The following is a 21,785-nucleotide window of genomic DNA, read 5'->3' on the forward strand; positions in this document are numbered from 1 at the left end:
AAAGATTCCTTCCGAACTAAGTGCGATTTTACCGCGATAGTGTGGTGTCGGAATTGTTCTTCCAGTTAAGAAGAAGTAGACGCTAGGATCACGCCTTCTTGAAGATACCAAGTTTCTCGCCCACATACTATCACCGGAAGAACACTCGTATAGTCAATGGAAAACTGGTTACAAAATGAGAACGTTGAACTACCGCGATCAGTTCGTCCCGGCTTTCTTTGCTTGATGAGATAGTTACTCTTTTACAAAGTTTGTGATTTTACAAATTTCAGCGTTACATGAATACTAAACTGATGAGTAAGATATCGAATTTAAGATTAAACTACATGCGATGAGAGTGATAAAGCTAATATAATGACAATCTCTATAAAACGCACCGCTTATATGAAATTCGAACTGATTTGAACGAGACCAAGACACCCTTCTCACGATCACTCCATGAGGCCGCCCACGTTGAATACACAAATCTTAGCTTCATGCTTTTCAAGATGATATGTTGTACATCACAGAATTGCTGGAATAAGATTTTCGCCTCAATGCAAAAATAATACCTTCTGTAATAACACAACACAGTGTGTTAGTAAAAATCATAACTGATTGAAATTAATTAAATTTTACGACGATTAGTTGTGCAATTTTTACCAAAAGGTGGAAATTCATTAAGAAAAAGAAAATTGTTATAATATTTAGTTAATTTAATGTCAATACGAAGACTGCGTATTCTCGTGTCTAATTCATAATTTCGAGTGAAGAAGATACACATGAATGACGTGCAGCAAGTCTTCGTTAAATCACATCCGCAAACCAGCGAGTACTCGTGCCAAGGGAATACAGAATGTTGGAGTCTGATATTGGACGAAGGTCTTTTTCAGGTAGATTACACTAATTGCACAATACTTATCATGATAACCAAATAAAAATATATAATGCGATAACAGATACGATACATACACTCGTGCGCTAAGTTAGTGAAGTAGTAGGAGACAAAGATTAGCGCAAGGTCTTGCGAACAAGGTTTTATGGGAAAAAAAAAGACATTAGATTATAATAATTGAAAATATTTAACGAGGCGGACTGTGTTCGCAATTAATTCTAGAATCATAATGTATGTTTTTTCTACAATAAAATGTATATTTATATATCAAAAAATTCTATTAAACGGGGTGAGAAAAATTGCATCAAAAGAATAAAACGCATTTTGGACATAAAATTTATAGCGATAATAAGGCAAGTTATATTTTATGTAAAGAGATCTTTCGACTTTTTTTTTTTTAATAAAAGTAGTAAAAACTCGTTACCACTATATAATAGCTACATTGATTGCAAATCTCTTGACTTTTCTTTTTAAAGTAAAAACTTGGGTTACAATAGCTAGAGGCAAATCTCTCAATTTTTTTTAAATAAAAGTAGTAAAAACTTGTCACATCTATACACATTACAAAAAATTATGTTAGGTGCAAATCTGTGATCAAAATTTAAAGGATCAATATTGCTGTTCAGAATGGCGTATTTTTTTTTTCTTAATGAACTTCAATTATTTATAATTCTAATGATTTCACAGTGGATATCAAAAAATTATTCAACATCCCGCTGAAACTGGTTTTCGGAATAACTTTTACATGCGCGCGCGCAAACACATATGTACACTTAGATATATGCATATATATCAGTCTCGTGCGACCTTGCATCCCGCATACGCGCGTGTAGAACTGTCATTACAACGCAACCGCCGCCGGAGGAGTATTACTCGGCGCGGGTCTCTTTCAATACGTAATGAGTACACTAAATTAATATATTCCTATGCCCGGGACCTTTGCCTACGGGGAAGGATGTGTCGTGCGTATTATGTGGAAGGCTTACGCAAGAAAACCGCGCCGTCGCCGCTCGCGAGCCATATCATTTTTGGAGCTCCTCTCTCACGCGACCGTCGTATTAACACTGACCTCAGTCACCTATAATTGCTACATGTTACCGTATACATCGAGATACAAACGACGAACACGTAATGCGACTCACTACAGTTGGATGACACACGTTCCGACATCATATCATCGTCGGTTCCTTTTATTTTCGAGGAGAACGGCGTGCTTGTTCTACAAAAACTAGTGCCTTAGGTATGTGCGATATCGCTTCAACTTGGCGCAAGTTTTTTTTTTTTGTGCGATCTGCTTCTGTCGAAGGCAGTTCATAGTACAGTACACGTGTAGAAACTACAGGTTATTTGCATTTCAAGGTCTAGAAAACTTGCAACTTTAAATATACTTGTGCATATGTAAGAACTCTGTATTGTATAAAGGAGACTTGACATTTAATTGAACTTTATTACATATATTCTTTATACATTATGCAATAATTTTTTTTTCTTATACAAGTTTTGTAGATCGAATAGATTTTGAAAGATGTTTGAATATACAATAGTTGATTAAATCACAGATCTCTCTCTGTTTTTTTTTCTTACAAAATGAAAAAAAAAAACAAACATTTTGCTTAAATTGAGAAAACATAAAGATGAAAATCATATCTATTTGTGATGAATAGACAATTAATAATTCCATTTACTATATCCGATAAAATAAATGCTTCAAAAAATTCCGAACCAAAACTCTCTCTAGAAAGCAGGTGGTAAAGAAATAGGAATTCGACAGGTACCTTCTGCCTTTTCATTCGAAATCTTACGATCTCAGAGTCTGAAGAGGCTGAAAGCTCCAAGTGGTCAAAGCCGCAGTTTTGACAACAGTAGGACCTCCCGGTGTTTTAAGTCGTAATTAAGCGGACCGACCCGCTTTTAGCGGATTATCTCTTATGGATTACAGTGGCGACTTTCTATTTAAACCGCGACCAAGATCAATATCAATCTGTCGTCATCAAGTCACCGCTCCAAAAATTTTTTTTTATTTTGCTAAACATTGCGCTCTGAGAAAAAAATCACGATAGATTTCACAGTAAAGTTTTTCATGCAAAATTGAAATTTAGAAAGATATAACTAAGTTACACTGTGTCTCTTTTAAATGTGCCACGAAACTGTTTTTGTGATTAGTTTCCAAGTATAAATTATATAACTGCGAAGAAATACACCCGCTTTTTTACAATTGCTACTTATCTTATTTAATTATTTGATATGCAAAACTTAAAATATATTTATCCATTGCTACAAGTCGACGGAAAAAACATTTAAATTGCGCAGTGCAGTAGAAGAATAAATTATAAAAAAGTAATTAGTAATTAAGCACACAAAGGCATACAGAAGGTAAATGTTCGCCTGCGGGTAACATAGAACGTCTTAGTTCCATATAAATAATGAGAGAATGAACTCGAATATGTCAAGATGTGATAATAATTACCGTTACCATGCACCTGCAGGGCCTGACAAATACAGAAAAAATAGCAATATGAAAAATAATTAAAATATCTTGGCAACAAAAAGTCGTTAAGAATGAAAATGGTATACATATTTTATTTTCGTGGAATGGAATATGTTGATATTATCTCATTTTCTGATCTTTTTCTCTAACTTAATCTTTATAAATATTTTGTTAAAATAAATCCATTAATTATTCAGTTATATTGGAAAGACTATGAATTATGCTATCAATGCATATAATATAGCGTTATTAAGAAAATTACCTCGGGCGTTTTTTATTAGAATTTAATCGCAATAAATTTCTGTAAAATTATTCAGTAATAAATCGTTTTATCCATTTGAAGCGACAAAATGGAAATCGATAAAATGTTTTGTTTTTTTTCTTATTATAGTATGAAACTGGAAATTATAAAAAAAATAAGTGCTTCTATGAAGATATGCATAAATCATAATATATAATGAGCATAAATAATTTATTACCTTATATTCACACAAACATGATCTAAAGGATATGGATTATATAGCTTCTTTAGATTAGATTATTTAAATAGATTATTTAGATTCGAAAGAAACTCGATAATGAAGCATGATCGCTAACGTAGATAATGATATGGAATGTAGTCAGTCAAGCAATATCGGCGAATTATCATTATCAGTGTTCGTCGGAACTGTTGGATAATGATCATATTGCAGAGTCGCAAGGTTCGATCTTGTAATCGAAGAAGTGAAAAACTAGCGGATGACCTTTGACCGTGATTGACCGTGGTCTTCTTCGTCGTATATATCTTTGCACAAAGATTTGCTAGGCCTCATGAGCGGGCCGGTAGCGCGTTATTTGCCGTAGTACTTGAATATTTGCTTAGAACCTCGAGCGCCGAAGGAGAGCCCTCCAAGTATCCTTGGACCGCCGAACAATATTTACGCATAACACCGAGTTACGAATCGAGAGGGAAGAAAGTCGGCAGACAGAGGATCGGGGAGGAGAGAAGGGGGCGAACGCGAAGATAAAGGAGTAAGAGAAAGAAGATCGTGAGAGAAGGCAATACGCGAGATAGAAACGAAGGAGACGAAGAAACGAGCCGGTGGTGGATTGCGAAGTCGGAGAGGAGCCGTAAGATGAAATTAATAAGAGAAACGGGATGCGCGATATGGAAATGAGAAGGACGAAGGGAGAATGCAGATGCTGCTCGGACATTAGGATACACTTGTGGCGATAGCTGGAGAACTTGGCGCGAGCGCAAACCCATGGTATAACCCACGCCAGTATGCATTAATCCGATGACTATGAATCCGAATGAATCATAATTAATATCTTTGTCCATTAGTCGTAAGATTACATTGGCGATCATGGGTAATGTGCACGTCTTTCTCGCGTATCTTTAATTACTTATGTTTTGCCGGTGACGCATTACGGAGGTAGTCGTTTCCGGTCATCCGCCGGTATGTTTCAACAAAATGGTACACGTAACATCCGGCATTTATTGAATACGCGATATAATTAAACAGAAGAAATTGTCTACGTGTTCACACATGTCTGTACAATATTTTTCTTTCTTCACTTTTAACATCGGTTTCTTCAAAATATTAAGTTTGATAGTTTGAATTATTTAATGACTTTTTAATACTTTCTTATTTATTTTTTAAATGAAAGTATCAACGTGTTTATATTATTGCTCTATTAAACAAATTTATTATTATTTATTTATTATTTATTATTAAATTATTAAATTTATTGATTTAGATAATTTGAAGATAATTGCAATCATATCTCGAGTTATTCAGTTAAATCGCTATAATGCAAATATTCTCCATCTATAAAATTTTATTGCGATGCAAACGTATGTTCGCGTAAAATCCTTGATGCGCGTCAATTTTAGAAGTCTCGCGAGAAAGTTAAGTTTTTAGCGCACTTCTGTCGCCCATAAATTCCTACATACGCGCACCCCGACCGGGCAATTTTCACCAAGAACCAAGAAACGCGACGGGGCGTCGCAGTCCGTTCCGTTCGCCAAGATTCCAAGCAGCTGCTGGACTTATGCGCTGTGAAATGCATAATGCGCCTCCGTACCAGGTCTATCTAGGATGTGTGAAACGAATTTCTGTCTTCGTATGGTCATTGAGGCCACATGCATGGATGCAACAAAGACAACAGACGCGACAAGATATCGGCGCTTGAATACAGTGCTCCGATGCAATTTTCAATGTTTCGCGCGGTTTTTTTTTTTTATTTACTTAATTAAAAAATATCTTATCATACACAATCACTATACATATTCTTAAATAAGATCGAACGGGCGTTACAGATATTCGTATATGATCGTCGAAGGCCTGGGAAAATTTTTCGACTTATTGTTAGCGAACAAATCGAAAGATAGATAAAATATTTTCCACATACCACGATGTACATAAAGGGTGAGGGTTGTGAATCCGTATCCATCAATATTTTCATTCACAACCTTCGTGACAGAAACGAGCTTTGCCAGCAGTCACGTACGAAAACACATGCGACGTGTTGAGGTGAAAAGTAGGTAACTCGGAGTAACTGATCGAGGACCGTAGAGAGACCGGTAGGTTAACGATGGCGATGGCAGGTGTCAAGCGGTTAGTTGATCACTGTCAAATAGATCGAAATAGCTTCGTTGCCGCTCGTGCACATCGTGATGTTATAGGCGGAATAAAAACAAAATTGCAGACGCGCGATTCTAAAGGAAGAGACTGATCGCATTTTATAGCACTTTAAACAGAAAAAGAAAGGAAGCAGATATTTCTCGAAAGCAGATCTAACGATAAACGAAAAATACGATAAACCTGCTAATTCAAATATTTGCATGGCTTGTTTTATTAACAGTTGTCGGTAATTAAAGTGGTTATTTCAAATATCTAATATAATCATTACAGTATTAATACAACCTCATACCAATAGTATTTTCATTGGAAACATATCTCAAGATTATAGTACGATAAATGATAATATAAAAATATACGATAAATATGCTTTTTAATGAATCGAAGTAAAATCAATTTCGTACGAACCTTGTATCTGTTTCTGAATTCCTCTAATGGATTTGATGAAATATATTGCGATATTAATGAGTAGAAGTAGAAAAAGAGCACATAGCTGCAGAGGGGTAAAAGGGGATAAAGAGAGGGAGAGAGATCTCGGAAGAAATCTAGCGAGTCCTCGACAGCGCGTTTCAAACATCTGCCAGCGCACAGATATCTTTCCTCGCAGCCTCTCGCAGATTCATACGATTCTACACCGTGAAGCGAGATCGTGTATACAGACGCGAGGTACGCACATGTACCTGTGTTGTATACGAGACACTATGTGTACTGTGTTGTGGTACATAAATCATAAGCGCCAGTAGCTATGGAGGAATGCGACACAACGTTCGTTTACCGCACTCGTATAGATACCAATTCAAGACGTGAATTCATCAAAGCAAACGCTATGTCGAGCAGTCCTAACGGCTGTTCGATAAATCATGCTTCGTGAAATCGCGAAATTAATAGTCTACATTATGATTTTATATTTTATCACGCAAGATATATGTATATGAATAAATAACGATATATTGCCTTAAAATAAAAGAGACATAAAAGATTGATGATAATAAACTGCTAATTAAAGATTTCTCCAATCTTTATGTGCTCAAATTAGTGTAACATCCGCGAGAACTCCAATTCCTCGTAACGCGGACAGCATCCGTTAACCACTCCGTCATGGATTAATCCGCCGCGAGCTATAACGAATTCCGTGTATTCCCGGCGATGATTGAAAACTGGAAGTCGCGTCCGGCAATGACGGCGGAAAGCCGTCGCACGACGTCGTTCGCGTCGTGGACGGTAATCGTCGCCTCTTTACCGAGACGAAAAGAGAAAGAGAGACAGGCTTAAACGCGGCGCACGCATTTTTTTTCCTATAACTCAATCACGGCCGTTACGTCGAACCAGGATGAGCCGTAAAGTCCGGTCATTAGAAACGCGCGGTGCGCGCCGGCGTCGCGCCGTACGACAAATCGCCGTGGAACAAAAGTCCTCTTCTCCGTCCTACATTTCTGCGCGGCCTACACAGGCCGGCAGATGCGCTGACAAGCGAGAATCACCTTAAAGGCGTCGCGCTCGACAGATTGCACCGGCTCGACTCTGATTGATGCGCCCGCGAACAACAATCCAACAGGCCCAGCGCGCACAGCCAGCCAACGGCAGCGCTCTTCCCTATTCATCTTCTTCTTGCGCTCCAGCGCATTAGCGACAATACCTGTGTGCATTAAGGCGCTGGTTGTTGGGTACGTACCCTCGGCAGCAGCACTACCGTACTTACGCCGCGAGACGCAACTTCTGAATCTTTTCTCCTTCTCCTCCGATTTGCTGTTGCGAACGGAAAGAAATTTTCGTGAAAGTATACACGCGTTCGCGTGAGACTTCTCTTACAATTAACGGACAAATCGGGATTCTCTTCGTATATCGAGATTTCTTATTCTTGAATCATATGTGAAGTTTGTAGATTTTCTTTTCTCGATAGAATAAACACGCGTCTCTAGAGAGAGAGAGAGAGAAAGAGAAAAATAGTAGGTAATTCCGTATTTCCTGTTATGCCGTGCTCTTAACAAGCGTACAAGAAACAAAAAATGCTAATGAGATGCTTATTATTCATCTGTAATAAGAGATTGATGTATTAATTTATACGTTTTTTACCATGCTTTTGTATAATTTTGCACATATTGATAGAATGTACATGAAAAGGGAATATTGTAACTCTACATTTTTGGAAAAGTCTATTATATTATTTTATTAACAAATGAAATTTTAATAATCCGGCCAATAATGTGTTATTATTGGCTACCTATAAAACGTAGTCCCGCGTTTTTAAATCATTAATTTCGCCCATCATAATTCCTATATCAATTGACACGCGATCACGATTGACGCACGCCCTTACAAGAGGAAAAGGATACTTTTTGACACGTAGTACCGCTATTATTAATATCCTTTACCAATCCTACCTGCAACCAACACCTACGCGATCAGCGGGGTTCCTGTCTCCTTGGAATTCTCTGATGTCTACCTGGTTGACATTTGACAGGCACGACGGCTACGAAGTTCTTCTTGCGTGACATCCAATCGATGGATGTTCGATTCTATTATAGTAAGATTTACAAAATAAGATAATTGATACGAGGTTCAAAAATCATGCGTACAATTTTATAGATATTGATTAAATACGAATGAAATTTATCAATTTTTATCAATAATTTAATGAAATTGCAATTAATTGCATATAGTCGTGATAAGATTTCTGAAACGATTTCAAAATTGTAAAGCTTTAATTCTTGTAAGAGAATAAAAATAACAGATGTTATATTACATATCACATTATATAAAATTTCAATAATATTAATACAGGCAAAATATATATGCTAAAACAAATTTTTTTTTTTAAATATTTAAATAATTATCAATAATATACTTATTGTAAAAAAAGAGAAGCATTACAATTATTTATTTTTTATGAATGTTTTTTTTTTAATCCCAAATTTATTCATTCCAGGGTCGCATGCCATTTATGCGAGCGATGAGCATGGAACAGCGGTGGCAAGATCTCGCATCTTTGTTATCCCTACCGGGAGCACCGGATCATTTCGCACATCCAGCTCATTCTGGATATCCAGGACACGGCATAAGTCACAGTCATTACGAGGCGCAACGTAACGTATTGCTCCACAATCCTACCTTAGCACCTCCGGTTGGAGATTTAAATTCGACCGGACCTTATCACAATGTGGGTGAGTATTGTTAAGGTTGTACAAAAGTTTCATTTCTAATTTATATTAAATGTGCTATTCTCTCTCTCTCTTTCTCTCTATTATCTCTAATGTAACAGCAAAGTTCTGCAATATAAATTAAAATTAAGCTAATATATGATGTGTGTACATCAGAAACGTAAAATTATTTTTAGTCAAAACATTTCCTCTGTCAGCGCAAAATCTAATGTGCAAACTTTTATTATCTTTAAAATATGTGATTCAAAATCGTTTACATATATTTATATATTCATATTACACACCTTAGTTATGTACATATGTATATATATATATACATATGTATAAAATGTATATATAAATATTAGTCGATCATCAATTTTATAACAAAGAAAATAGTGAATGCGATAATCTAAAATGTCATCTAAGAAATTTCTTTGTCTGAACTAAACTGCTCACTGTTACAGGTGGGTCATCGAACCTGGGATCAGCTGTGGCAACATCAATGAATTTGACAAATAGTAGCGAACCAATGGGTGCTGAGAATGGCGCGACTTATAAATCTGAACCTAGCGATATGATGTATTATCATACACCGACAACAGATTCTATCAACCAAACTACTGACGGATTTCTTTCATCTTTACTCAACGATGAGGATTTGCACCTGATGGATATGGCCATGAATGATGGTAAGTACTATAACCATTTATATATCATTATCTTAATTTAAAGAAATTAAAAAAAATAAAATCTCACTTTTTTAATAATGTAAAATTTAAAGAACAGAGAGAACTTGAAAATTCTTAAATATGTTATTCACACATAATAGCATATTTTTAATTATACAATTTGGAAAACCGCAATTTAATAATTAATAAATTGGATCGAATTGAAACTTAAAACATGTTTATAACCGTTTTTTAACACAATTTTCATTTACATCTCTTGCTCAGCAAAGTATATTCGCGCTCGCTATGTACATTAAAGCATTATATAATTAATAATAATAATATATTAATTTCTATTACTATATAGAACCTAAAAATAAATATATTGAAATTTATTGAAAAATATTTCCATAGAAAGTGTTTTATTATTAAAGTATAAAGTTTGTATAAGATCATATTTTTATTATAATGTATAAAAATATAATAACATCAAAAGAAAACATAATCACATTGTTTCGTAAACTATCATTATAATTACTTATCACAAAGATAAATAATTAACCTTACAATATCACATGGACTATTTTGGTTATGATTAAAGAAAAAAAAAGAAACATAATTTTGTCCTATTCAGTAATATACATTTTTTTCGTATAATATATTACATTATTTATTTATATTACTTGAAAAGTAATATAAATAAATAATATAATATATTAATATAAGTAAATGCATGTAATCTAACATTTTTCACATATCTTTAGTATGTAATTTAAAATTTAGCTATTGGAAATAACTATGAACATACATATATATATATATATATATATATATATATATATATATATATATATATAATATATAGTTAAATTTATGTCTGTGTGAAACACTGAGGTAGTAATATAAAAATCTGAATGAGTTTTAAATTCTTTCTCCCTTTAAGAAACATAATACGAATATAACGAAATAATATAGTAAACTAAAAAAATGGAAAATAATTATCATCAGTCTAATATGTTTTTGTCTACATATTCTTTGTAGAATCTATCATATTTTTTGAAATTAAAGAAAATGGGTAGTAATTTATATAAAATAGGAGACATGTACGACTCTACCATACTTCTTCTGGTTCAGCTGGTATAGGAGGTGCATAACCAACGTCATCTCCATATGTATCATTGTTCTGTAAAAAATTAGTAAATCCTATTTATATATATCTAATTATATCTAATATTTATTACAATTTCCAATTTGATCCAATTGCATTCTTCTTTTGTAATCAAGTATTTTCACTATTCAGTAGCAAAGTTATCGAGTATAACAAAATCAAATTGCTTTATCGACATTCAATCAGAAATCTACATTGCAAATAATATTACTTACGCCTCTGATATCCTCCCCGCCGAACCTTCTTCCTGATCCTCTTCCTGGCGCAAAGGTTCTGCTACCGCCACCACCACCAGATTCTAACCAGCCAGGTATCGCTTGATCAGCTTGTTTCAAAATTTTAATCAAATCACCAGTGAGTGGCATATCCTGATTTGGGTCGAAGAATGAAGTCGCTTTGCCGCGGTTTCCCACACGTCCAGTTCGTCCAATTCTATGAACATATTCGTCGATTGTCTTCGGTAAGTCAAAGTTAATTACATGAGCGACATTTTTAATGTCCAAGCCTCGCGCAGCAACCGCCGTAGCTACCAAAATCGACATTTTTCCTCGTTTAAAATCGGATAGAGCTTCTTCTCGTTCTCTCTGCAATCTATCGCCATGTATACTAGTCGTCGGAAAATTGCTCTCCGACAAGAAAGCAGCGATGAAATCTGTGTGTCTCTTTTGCTCAACAAATACTAAAGTACCTTTTAAACTTCCCATCTGACTTTGTTTCTCTAGAATCTCTTTCAGTAATTTTCGTTTCTCGGGTTGACCAGATGCTTGATAAAAATTCTGTTCTACATCAGCACAAGCACCACCTACGATTCCAACGGCAAGGAATAAATAATTCTTCAAAAATCGACTTGCAAGCTCTTGTATCTCATTCGGGAAGGTAGCAGAAAACATAAGAGTCTGTCTTTCCTCTGCAGGCACCATTGTCTCATGATCCACTATTTTTTCGATATCGGGTAGAAAGCCCATATCCAGCATTCGATCAGCCTCATCCAATACAAAAAAACGTAAAGAAGAAAGTTTAATTCTGCCTTTTCCAATGAAATCCAATAATCTACCTGGTGTCGCGACTAAAATGTTACAACCGGCAAATAATTTATCTCTCTGATGAATAACTGATGTTCCTCCGTAAGCAACCTCAGAGCGTAAGATAGAGCTCAAGGAAAATTTCTTGACCTGTTGATAAATCTGCAAAGTAAGCTCGCGTGTGGGTGATATAATAATTACTTGTGGTTCGCAGGAAGTGCCTGATGTAATTAAATCTCTTGGATTTTCCAACAGAGTGTGTAGAATAGGAAGTACAAATGCCGCAGTTTTGCCTGAACCTGTTTGCGCACAAGCCATCAAATCACGGCCGCTCATTATAATCGGAATGGCATACTTTTGAACAGGAGTAGGTTTTGTATAACCAGATTTCTTAATATTATCCAACAAGATAGATCTCAAGCCAGACTGATTAAAGGATTGCATCGGTCGCGGTGCGTTCTCACCGGATACTTTTACTTCAATGTCATCGTATTTATCAAAATTTATTCCTACTGACACGTCATTTCCAAATAAACTGTCGTCATTAGGTTGCTCTGGTGGAATATAAATTTCCCTTTTTTTTGGTTCATCTTCATTATTCCCTTCTTTATTATCGTTTCCTCTGCGCCCTCTGTTTTGCCTATCATTGTTTTCTTCATCACCATCTCTATTCCTACTATAACCGCCACTTCTTCCACCTCTATTATCATCTCTATCTCTTCTTGGTCTGTCCTTTCTATCGTTCTGATAATTTCCATCATACCTATTACCCTCAGTTTCGCCATTGTTATCTCTATTTTGCCTACTATTGTTTCTATCTCTATTGCCTTGCCACCTACGATCATTTCCATCGTTGCTGTCACCTCTATTATTTCCATAACGTGGTCTATCGTTGTCTTGTCGTCTGTTGCCTCCTCCAAATCTTTTGCTATCATTACCTTCAAATCCATTATTTTCATTAAAAGTATTATCACCATAACTTTCCTGATAGTCATCTGTTTTTCCATTATAGGAATTATGCCTTCCTACAGAGCCATTTGTATCATTGTTGTTGTATGGAATTGTGCCACGTCCTTTACCATGAGAAGGAGCACGTCCTTCATCAAACTATATATAAACAGGATGTTAACATTAATGATTAATTAATTTATTTTTTATCAATTTTTATTTATATAATTAACATATATCTCAATTGTATGTAAAAATTATTTAAAATCATATTCTTACCGAGGACGTGTTCACTGGTGGCTGCGAAAAGTCCATATCATTAATTCCCCACTGTTCTTCAGTCATCTTGTTGCCTATTGTCATAATTACAAATACATTTAGCATGTAAATATATTTAACATGCATAAATAAAATGTAGTTAATATATAACTCTAAAATATTTTAATTTAATAATACATATATAATTACTAAATATATTAGATTGTTTTTTAACACGTTTTTTAATATGAAAAATATAAAAAAATTTTATTTCCTATAAATTGTACTACAAAACAATTGGGTATAAAGTAATAAAATAATTTAATATAATAATAATTTGACATAAATTATGAAAAAGTAAAATGATAATTACAATATCATATTCAATCTAAATTATATAACAAATAATAGTATTTTACTTTATCTATGTTTGCTAATAAATAAATGTAAATAAATCAATTTAGATTTATATTATTTCTAAAAAATTACACAGTAATATTTTGCAATTGTGTGTACATATATTTATATGTAAACATTTTATTAATATTTCATAACCATTTTTCATTTTATTAAATGCACGAATATTACACAAAATAATGTATGAAAATATAGAAAGACTATTTAAATAATTTTTATTATTTATAGTAAAAATTATAAGATTGCCTTATAAAAAATCAAGATATTTTAGAGTCAACACTTAACACAAATTTACTAAATCACTAATATCACATATTTTCTATTATAACTTGGTAATGCCTAAAAAGTTGCACTAGTTCTTTGTATTTTTGTACACAGAGTTTTTGCTTAGAAATATGCGTTGAAGAAACAAAAATATGAAAAAAAAAAATATATCGCGAACTAGCAAAGTATAATCGCGAGCAAGATATCAACCGCAGCAATTTCCGCTTCAATTTTATAACATTATATTCTATATACTTGTATATATAATATAGATATCTTTTAAATAAAATACGAATATAAATGTATTATTTCTCTAACGATTAGATCATTTTATATTTCGACAGTATCATTTTATTTTCGATCTTTTAATATTAAAAAATTTCTGATTTTTTTGCTCTGCCGTAAAATATCAAAATTTATCTTCTTAGTTGCTCCAGACTGCTTATAGCAGAATAACTGAGAAAAAAAGGCTGGAATCGAGCAAAAACATTTTCAAATAACTATATGGATTGCTCCCCATATAAATAAGTCGATATATCAATGGATTGGAATGTAGAAATGTGGCGCGCGTTACTCCTAGCTAGGATTCTACGATTTAGAATTTAGACAAAGAACAATGCAAGTATCGGCTTGCTTTTGTAACCGACAACGCCGGTATTATTTTACGACTAATTTAGTATCGTGTACTTTATACTGAATCGCGAGAAAATTGCATTCGCAATTAGTTTAAAACGTCTCAAACATCTCATCATCGGCAAATATTACGCGTTGACGCTATTTTAATGCGTAATTAATGTACCACGTGATAAAGGATCGATTACAAAGCATTCCGGCTAACATGGCCGAGATGAGACGCAGCATTGCTTTCCCGCTCACTTACGTACCTTGTCCGTCTCCGTTGATACTGGTCAGGATATTCTCCGTGTCTTTTCTCACGAATCAATCAATGATTAATCGTGTAGAGATCAAAATAGCACAGTTGAATATACGAAAACTACAACAAAGCACTACTGCCGCGAACTGCGTACTGCCGTTGTGTGGCGCTTCTCGAGAGATCAGCTATCAGCTGCAGAGAGAACCGGCATGCGCATGCGCCTTACGCGGCTCATCCCTTCCTTCTCTTTACTTGATCGTACAGACACAAAGCAAGATCTGTTATCTGTTCCGGGTTCCAAGCGTATGTTTATCAATATCGTAACTCATAACGGCGCCTTTGATCGATACTGTCCAGAGAGAGAGAGTGAGCAATAAAAAAATCTTTGACTTTTTTAATAAATAAATCTACAAAAATCAAAATATGTTATGAAAAATTTTTAATAATTTATCAATTCGATACTATCTCATCTGAAAGAAACATTTATCATTAATTTTTTGCAAGCTTTTCTATTAAAATTTTTTAAAATGCGGTTATAATCTTTTATAATAACGGATATTAAATTTATAAAATGAAATAATTTATTCGTGTATTTTACTATGAATCTAAGAATTATAAGAAAGTGAATAACAACATTCATGATATGTCGGTATCGTGAAGGACACAAGCGAAAATCAGATAGAGTAGAAAAAGTTTTATATTTTTTTCTCATAATGTCGTAAAATAATCCGTATTCTATTACTAATCCTCATGTGTATATATACAATGTGTTCGTAATAACGCTTTTACGAACGCTTTTTAGTAAAACAAAAAAAAAAAATGATATTTATAAATATTATTTATTATTATATTTCTCATGTTTTACATATATGTATGTTTTATATACATGTTTATATAAAATATTAATACATTTTTGTATTATTTCGAGACAGTAATTTGAAGACATTTATAATTCACTATGTCGTGTACCACTTTAAAGTATTAAAACAAATTAAGACTAAATATTCTTCTGTCATTAATTTAATTTTGCATCATATTTACGAGTTTGTTATCGCACACGCGCAGTTGTCACTTAATATATAAACGCTGAGTCATTTCCTATCGCACCTTCGAGTCTCGTATTGTTCTTCTCAAAGCACCTTTGTCCAGAACGTGAATATAAGCACGATAAAAGCAACTAGTATCAAACTGGTGATCTGCAAAATTGCCCATTGTGCTTATAACTGAAAAAAATGCCACATTAAAATTTATGTAAACATGTAAGGCAAATCTAATAGAAAGTCTATCGTTGCGATATCCGTGAAAAGTTTATTGTACCTTCATGTGATAATAATTTATATTTATTTTCATAATTATAAAAAAGTTATTTTCTTCGTGTGGTTATATATATAAAATAAATTTTAATAAATTTCGACTATCACATACATTTAAAATATTGCGCCGTTTTTTTTCAGAATTTAATATATATGATTTGAGACAAGCAAGGTACACACATATTATATTTCGAATAGCAAATGTGTCTAATGGAATAGAATTTCTCTTTGTATAATTAAATATTAATTTTAGTTTATACGAGCAAAGACTATATAAAAGACACATTTAATTAATATCTGAAAACGCTATTATGTCGTGATGAATAATTTAACGTATATAATATAAATGAGCAATATATATATCTTTCGACAGTCATATATATTAATTTGTTGAATGTGTGTTGATAATGACGCAATCATTGTGGCATCGATTTCCTAAATTTCCATACAATAACGGTCAAATTTGTAACAGGCGCCTTCATTATTTTCCTTTTCAGTAGTAATATTCTCATAGTGAAATTTATGTCTGTTATTCTCGAACGATTACTACATGTAATATATAACGGTCTCTCATATTTCATAGATTATTTTACGCGTATTGAATTACACACTCTTGAATATTATAAATCAGTTTTAATGATTTACTTATCACATCAATAGATTGTTAATATTGACGTTAATCATTCGAAATTTCTTAATTGCCTTATCGAAAATATTCTCTTTGATGCGGATAATGAAGACAAAAATAAATAAATAATTATAATGACACATACGTCATTAGCAAATAAACCATAATCATATTTTCGTGTTATCAGACGTATACGTCACTCGCAACAAGGATGTATATATAAACATGTGATGCGGGTGATATATGTAGCCATGCAATGCACGCGTGAGATACTATAAGTGTAGGTGTCTCACAGTGTAAGAGACGAAGGAAAGAGGAAGAACATCATGTCGCTATGCGGAGTGATAGGGAGCCCAGTTTCCAGTAACGTACCGTCATCCGAAGTTTTGCGACACGCGCGCGACTCGCTACTGAGACACGAAATATCCGATATCCGATATGCTTATTATATTGTCGTGATATTCTCGTTATCACCGGATCCTCATAGTTGAAACATTTGGATTAGAATGCGGCCAGTGCAACATGTGTGATTTAACTTTACTATATTCTAAAAATTTTGCAATATTAAATTTATAGTATTGATATATAATATTCGATAAATTATAAGATTAAAGAAATTCATTGAAATTTCATTTTATAACTGAGAATGATGGATTAGTTAAATCTTGATTCGAGCATCTTTATTTTGCAGTAAACTACAGTCATCACGCTTTCGAAAATGTCAAATTACATGTCACCGTGATTTCCTATACTATGTGTTTTTTCGCAAAAAAGACACGTGTTGTGAAAATCGAGGTCGCGCTTCGTGCAGCCAAATACATTCGCGAAAACCGTAGAATTTTCAATCGGCACATCTCATTTTAAACCATTATAAATATGCACTCGATTATCGATATCCGATCCATTCGGAATTTGAATCATCGCGAGTGTTCGTGCTCGGAACGAGTCAGTAATGATTTTTATAGATATTAAGGAACGCGACAGATGATAGTATATTGCCTTAACATAATTTTTGCTTGACGTAATTTATCGCTATTTTAAACTTCGAGGCACATTCCACGTGCGTCTCTACAATCCAGGTGTTGCGCAGTATAACCATGTGATCGCGATGCTTCAACTGTACCTAGATGCAATAAATTTTGCGACCTTCAGGTGCATGTTTTTCTTAGAACATTTGCACGACGGTGCAATAGAGCATATCAAAAATAAGATTAAAATATCTTGTATACGAGGAAGGAAATTGCAGATATGATTTCGGAAACAGTTACCTTTTGAAATTATGTTCTTTTTTGATAAATAAAAATTCTCCAAAAATCTATAATCTTCTGCTCACGACTCAAAAATCGTTCGCATTTTGACATTGAACAGATTTTTTTATTCTCCGAATTTTTAGCTTCTAGTAAAGAAAAACGCGCGGAATCTCTCTCTCTCTCTCTAATTCTCTCTTTTTTCGGAGTACACTTCGTGTAATATTAATTATAACTGATCGTAGTAATCACACGAGTCAGGCGATTATACGGTCGGTGTTTGCGCATTTCTCCACGCTCGATAAATATGAATGCCGAGATCTTTTCGGCACGGTGACTAAAGCATGCGAGAATATAATTATGTGCACCATTCGAGGACAATTAGTATCCTGTGCGCAACCGCGTCCTCGACAATTAATACAATGCTCGTTCCCGTGAGTGCGGTCACATTCGTTTCGAACGATTCCATTAAACGGGTCAACGCAATAAAACTATAAGCCGCCATAGTTCAATGAATGACGCCGCTTGTAAATACATATTCATGACACGTGAATCGGCAACTTCGAAAGAATGTCACAAAGTGTCAATCGATCAACTTTGAAACTTCTACGCATTTCTCACAATATCTATACTCGCACATAATAAAGGCAATCAACAATTTTTGAATAGTGAAAAAGAAGACTAATATATATATTTTGAGAGTCATCATAAAAAGAAGAAATTATTGTGCTAAATAAATAAATTACAGAGCACTTTCATAAGTACAAAAGAAATTGAAATAATTATTATATTTTAAAATTAGATAAAAAAAATTTTCTTTCTTTTATATGGAACTACATCAAAATTAAGTATGCAATTTGATATTATTATTTAAAAGAGGAATATTTAGGAACAAGATCACTGGAATTGTAAAAATAGAAGAATGGAAGATATCCAAGAAAATTAAAAATTTGTCGCATATAGTTATAGCCCGTGAAGTTTTGAATATAACTTTATTTCTCTCCATGTGTCCATTGATTCACAAAGGATAAGTTTGAATATTTTTACAGCATTAAATCGTCATTGTAAGGTTGGCTATTATTGGGATCTTTAGCTTGTTTAGTTTGTTTAGCTTATCGGCAGTTTATAAGAGCATGCCCGCCTTATAAACATTTTCGAGACATTCGACGCTGTTACGTATATTTTTCGTTGACAAGCGAGAAACCTAATACGAGATTTGATTTCGGAGAAGAGATTGAAACGATAAATTTTCAAGAGTATTCGAAATACAAAATAGAAAAACATGTTAATCATATTTTTTAAACATCTAATTATGCGCATATTTTGAGCCGTATGCAACGTGAAATTAAGAATTATGTCCAAGGCTAAATACAGAATAAAAAATAAAAGATAAATAATATGATTCTACACACATCCGCTCTGCATAATGTATTGTCGATTATCGTTTTTCAAGCATTGAGGCAGTCAATGCATTTAATTAGCGTGTTAATGTGAGTGAAAAAGAAAAGACGATGATACTTCATCGAAATGATTATGCGTGTCAGCTGATCTAGAGAGACAGTTACGATGCATGTTATGCAAGTCCCCCTACGCCAGCGATTCTCAACCTGTGATATGCAAAAGTGCAAATAAGTGTTTCACATTTGATACTCACCAGCAATTACAATACACAGTAAAGTATCCAACTATTTTACAACAGTAATTAATAATTAATGAATTGCTTTCATATATAATACTTATATAAACATTATATGAACTTTATTTTGAGATATTAATTTCTATAAAATAGGGATATCGAGTGACATAAATACCGGCAACATTTTCGAAAAACTAGTGTCATCCCACTTTTAACATAGAATTTTTTTCATCGTCACAAATATTGCGTGAAAGAAATTGCGAATTGAAACCGAGTTGAAATTGAAAGAATTGGGAACCGCTGCCCTGCCGCCAACGCGAGAAAAAAAAAGAGCAATCCATATACGTTAAGGTAAACGCGTATAACTTCTCTGGCGCGTGCATGTGAATACGACTGTTTGTCCGGAACATGATTTGCATCATTCACTTAGGCGATGAGTAATGAAGGAGAAATGAGAGGCGATTGCAGGCGGTGATCGTTGCAGCGGCGGGACGACTCACCTCTTCTCGCGCGCGTAACCAATGTACGTCGCGTATAAACATACACATATATATGTACACACGTATTTACAGATGTATGTACGTATGTACGAATATGTGTATGTATATATGTCACACCGGCCAAGTGAGTCATCTGCCTTCTTTCGCTGTTGCATCTCGTCAGCTCGCTATCGTAATAATAGAACGAAATTGATTCACCCGAGGAGCGCCAACGAGCGACAATGCGTTCGGTCTCGTTTTCACAGGTTGACATTCGGCGGTGAAGCGTATCGTGATATTAATTTGCACGCATTAATGCACGCGTTGCGATAAGAGGGAGGGGAATTTATAATGATGATAATATCGGCAATGACCACAATTTTTTTTTTTTTCAATTATCTTTTAAGTTAAAACATTCTTTAAAAATTATCTGTGATATTGCATCTGATTTGTTTTATTTCAAACAGGAAAATCCAATTGAAAATAATAATTACGATTCATGTCATGTAAAAAATGTGGCGAAATAAAAAAAATCTTGATCGATTCTTTCTATAAGATTAAAAAGCAATGCGATAGAAATAATGTGAAATGAAGCAAACACTTTAAATTCGTTAATTAAAATAGTATATGACAGTTAATTTTCATTATCATTAGCAAATCATTGTAATGCAACGTAAAGTATTCCCGAAATCGTTTTATTAGCTACTGAATATTCGATAGATAATTTAAAAAAAAAACTAATATAAAAATTTAACGTAAAAAACTTTCGGTGCATTAAAAAACGGACAAAAAAATATGCAACGTTGTCTCATGCGGCGTTATCTTACAGTAGAAATTGCAACTGCTCACATTACAACTACGAAATCGCGTGGTCAAGAATTCGCCTACCTCGGCATGAGATTTGAACTTAATAAGAAGCCGTCATAAGAAAGCCGTTGTAGCAATTCTAAATAATTTTTTTTGTGCCAAATGTATATTTGTACTTATGTAATTAATTTATGATATTTCATATATTAAGTATAATTCATAAACAATAGATGAACAATATTTTAAATTTATTGTGATAAAATCGATGTCGAATGATTATTATTTACAATATATATAGTGTTCTCTGTCATGGTACACTAAAAAGTAATTTATCTTACTCAATCTTAAATAAGAATGTGACATATCTTTACATCACATTGTGTTGTCGATACGCGCTTATGCGATTTGTGAGTTCATCTCGGCTTGGCGAACGAGCGAACGAGCGAATGAGCTGGTTTAGAACCGGCTTGAGAGGATTTCGAATCCGTCGATTCTCTAAGGTATACATACGAGATACGTGCGTGTGTTTAAATTTCATTTGCCAGGCCGATTCAGCCGTGTGAGTCCAAGAGAGCTTAGAACTCAATTGGAATAATAATCGGACCGAATTTGAATATCGGCTTACCGCATCCGTTGTTGTGTTATTTCCGTAATGATTTTTCACAATGCGATTTTTAGAACGTGTATCACGAAACTGATATTAGCGAACCCGCGTATTATCACCGACGTATTTCTACGCTTTGATAACTACCGTTTCCCGACGACGACGGTCTAGCGCGATACGCTAACGCCGCATTTATCGTCAGCTTTAGATCCAGTGACACGTGAGCCGACACCGACATTGATCTACCTTTGTGCTCGCTTATACTCGCCGACCCTGACCGAAGATACTGCTCTCGCAACCGGCTTAAGACTTGCTTCCCCGTGCGC

At 34.0% G+C, this 21,785-nt stretch overlaps 2 protein-coding genes across 7 annotated transcripts in view; one reads left to right on the forward strand and one right to left on the reverse strand.

The window, feature by feature from the left end:
• Positions 1-21,785, forward strand: part of LOC126850239 (segmentation protein cap'n'collar) — a 95,836-nt gene that overhangs the window by 60,940 nt on the left and 13,111 nt on the right. For 5 of the 6 annotated variants that reach the window (XM_050593015.1, XM_050593012.1, XM_050593014.1 and 2 more), the window contains 2 exons: positions 8,913-9,147; positions 9,591-9,815. In XM_050593015.1, coding sequence (XP_050448972.1) covers positions 8,913-9,147; positions 9,591-9,815 — 460 coding nt within the window. The remainder of the gene's footprint in view (positions 1-8,912; positions 9,148-9,590; positions 9,816-21,785) is intronic. The other variant, XM_050593013.1, reaches the window with a different exon arrangement.
• Positions 10,647-14,942, reverse strand: LOC126850253 (ATP-dependent RNA helicase vasa). Its single transcript, XM_050593066.1, has 4 exons — positions 14,756-14,942; positions 13,212-13,285; positions 11,178-13,091; positions 10,647-10,977 (listed from the first exon to the last, which is right to left on the reverse strand). Exons 2-4 carry the CDS (start codon positions 13,275-13,277, stop codon positions 10,906-10,908), a joined length of 2,052 nt encoding a protein of 683 aa, XP_050449023.1. The 5' UTR covers positions 13,278-13,285; positions 14,756-14,942; the 3' UTR covers positions 10,647-10,905.

Source organism: Cataglyphis hispanica, chromosome 6 (assembly GCF_021464435.1).
Source record: "Cataglyphis hispanica isolate Lineage 1 chromosome 6, ULB_Chis1_1.0, whole genome shotgun sequence".
In the NCBI taxonomy this organism is placed as follows: Eukaryota; Metazoa; Arthropoda; class Insecta; order Hymenoptera; family Formicidae; genus Cataglyphis; species Cataglyphis hispanica.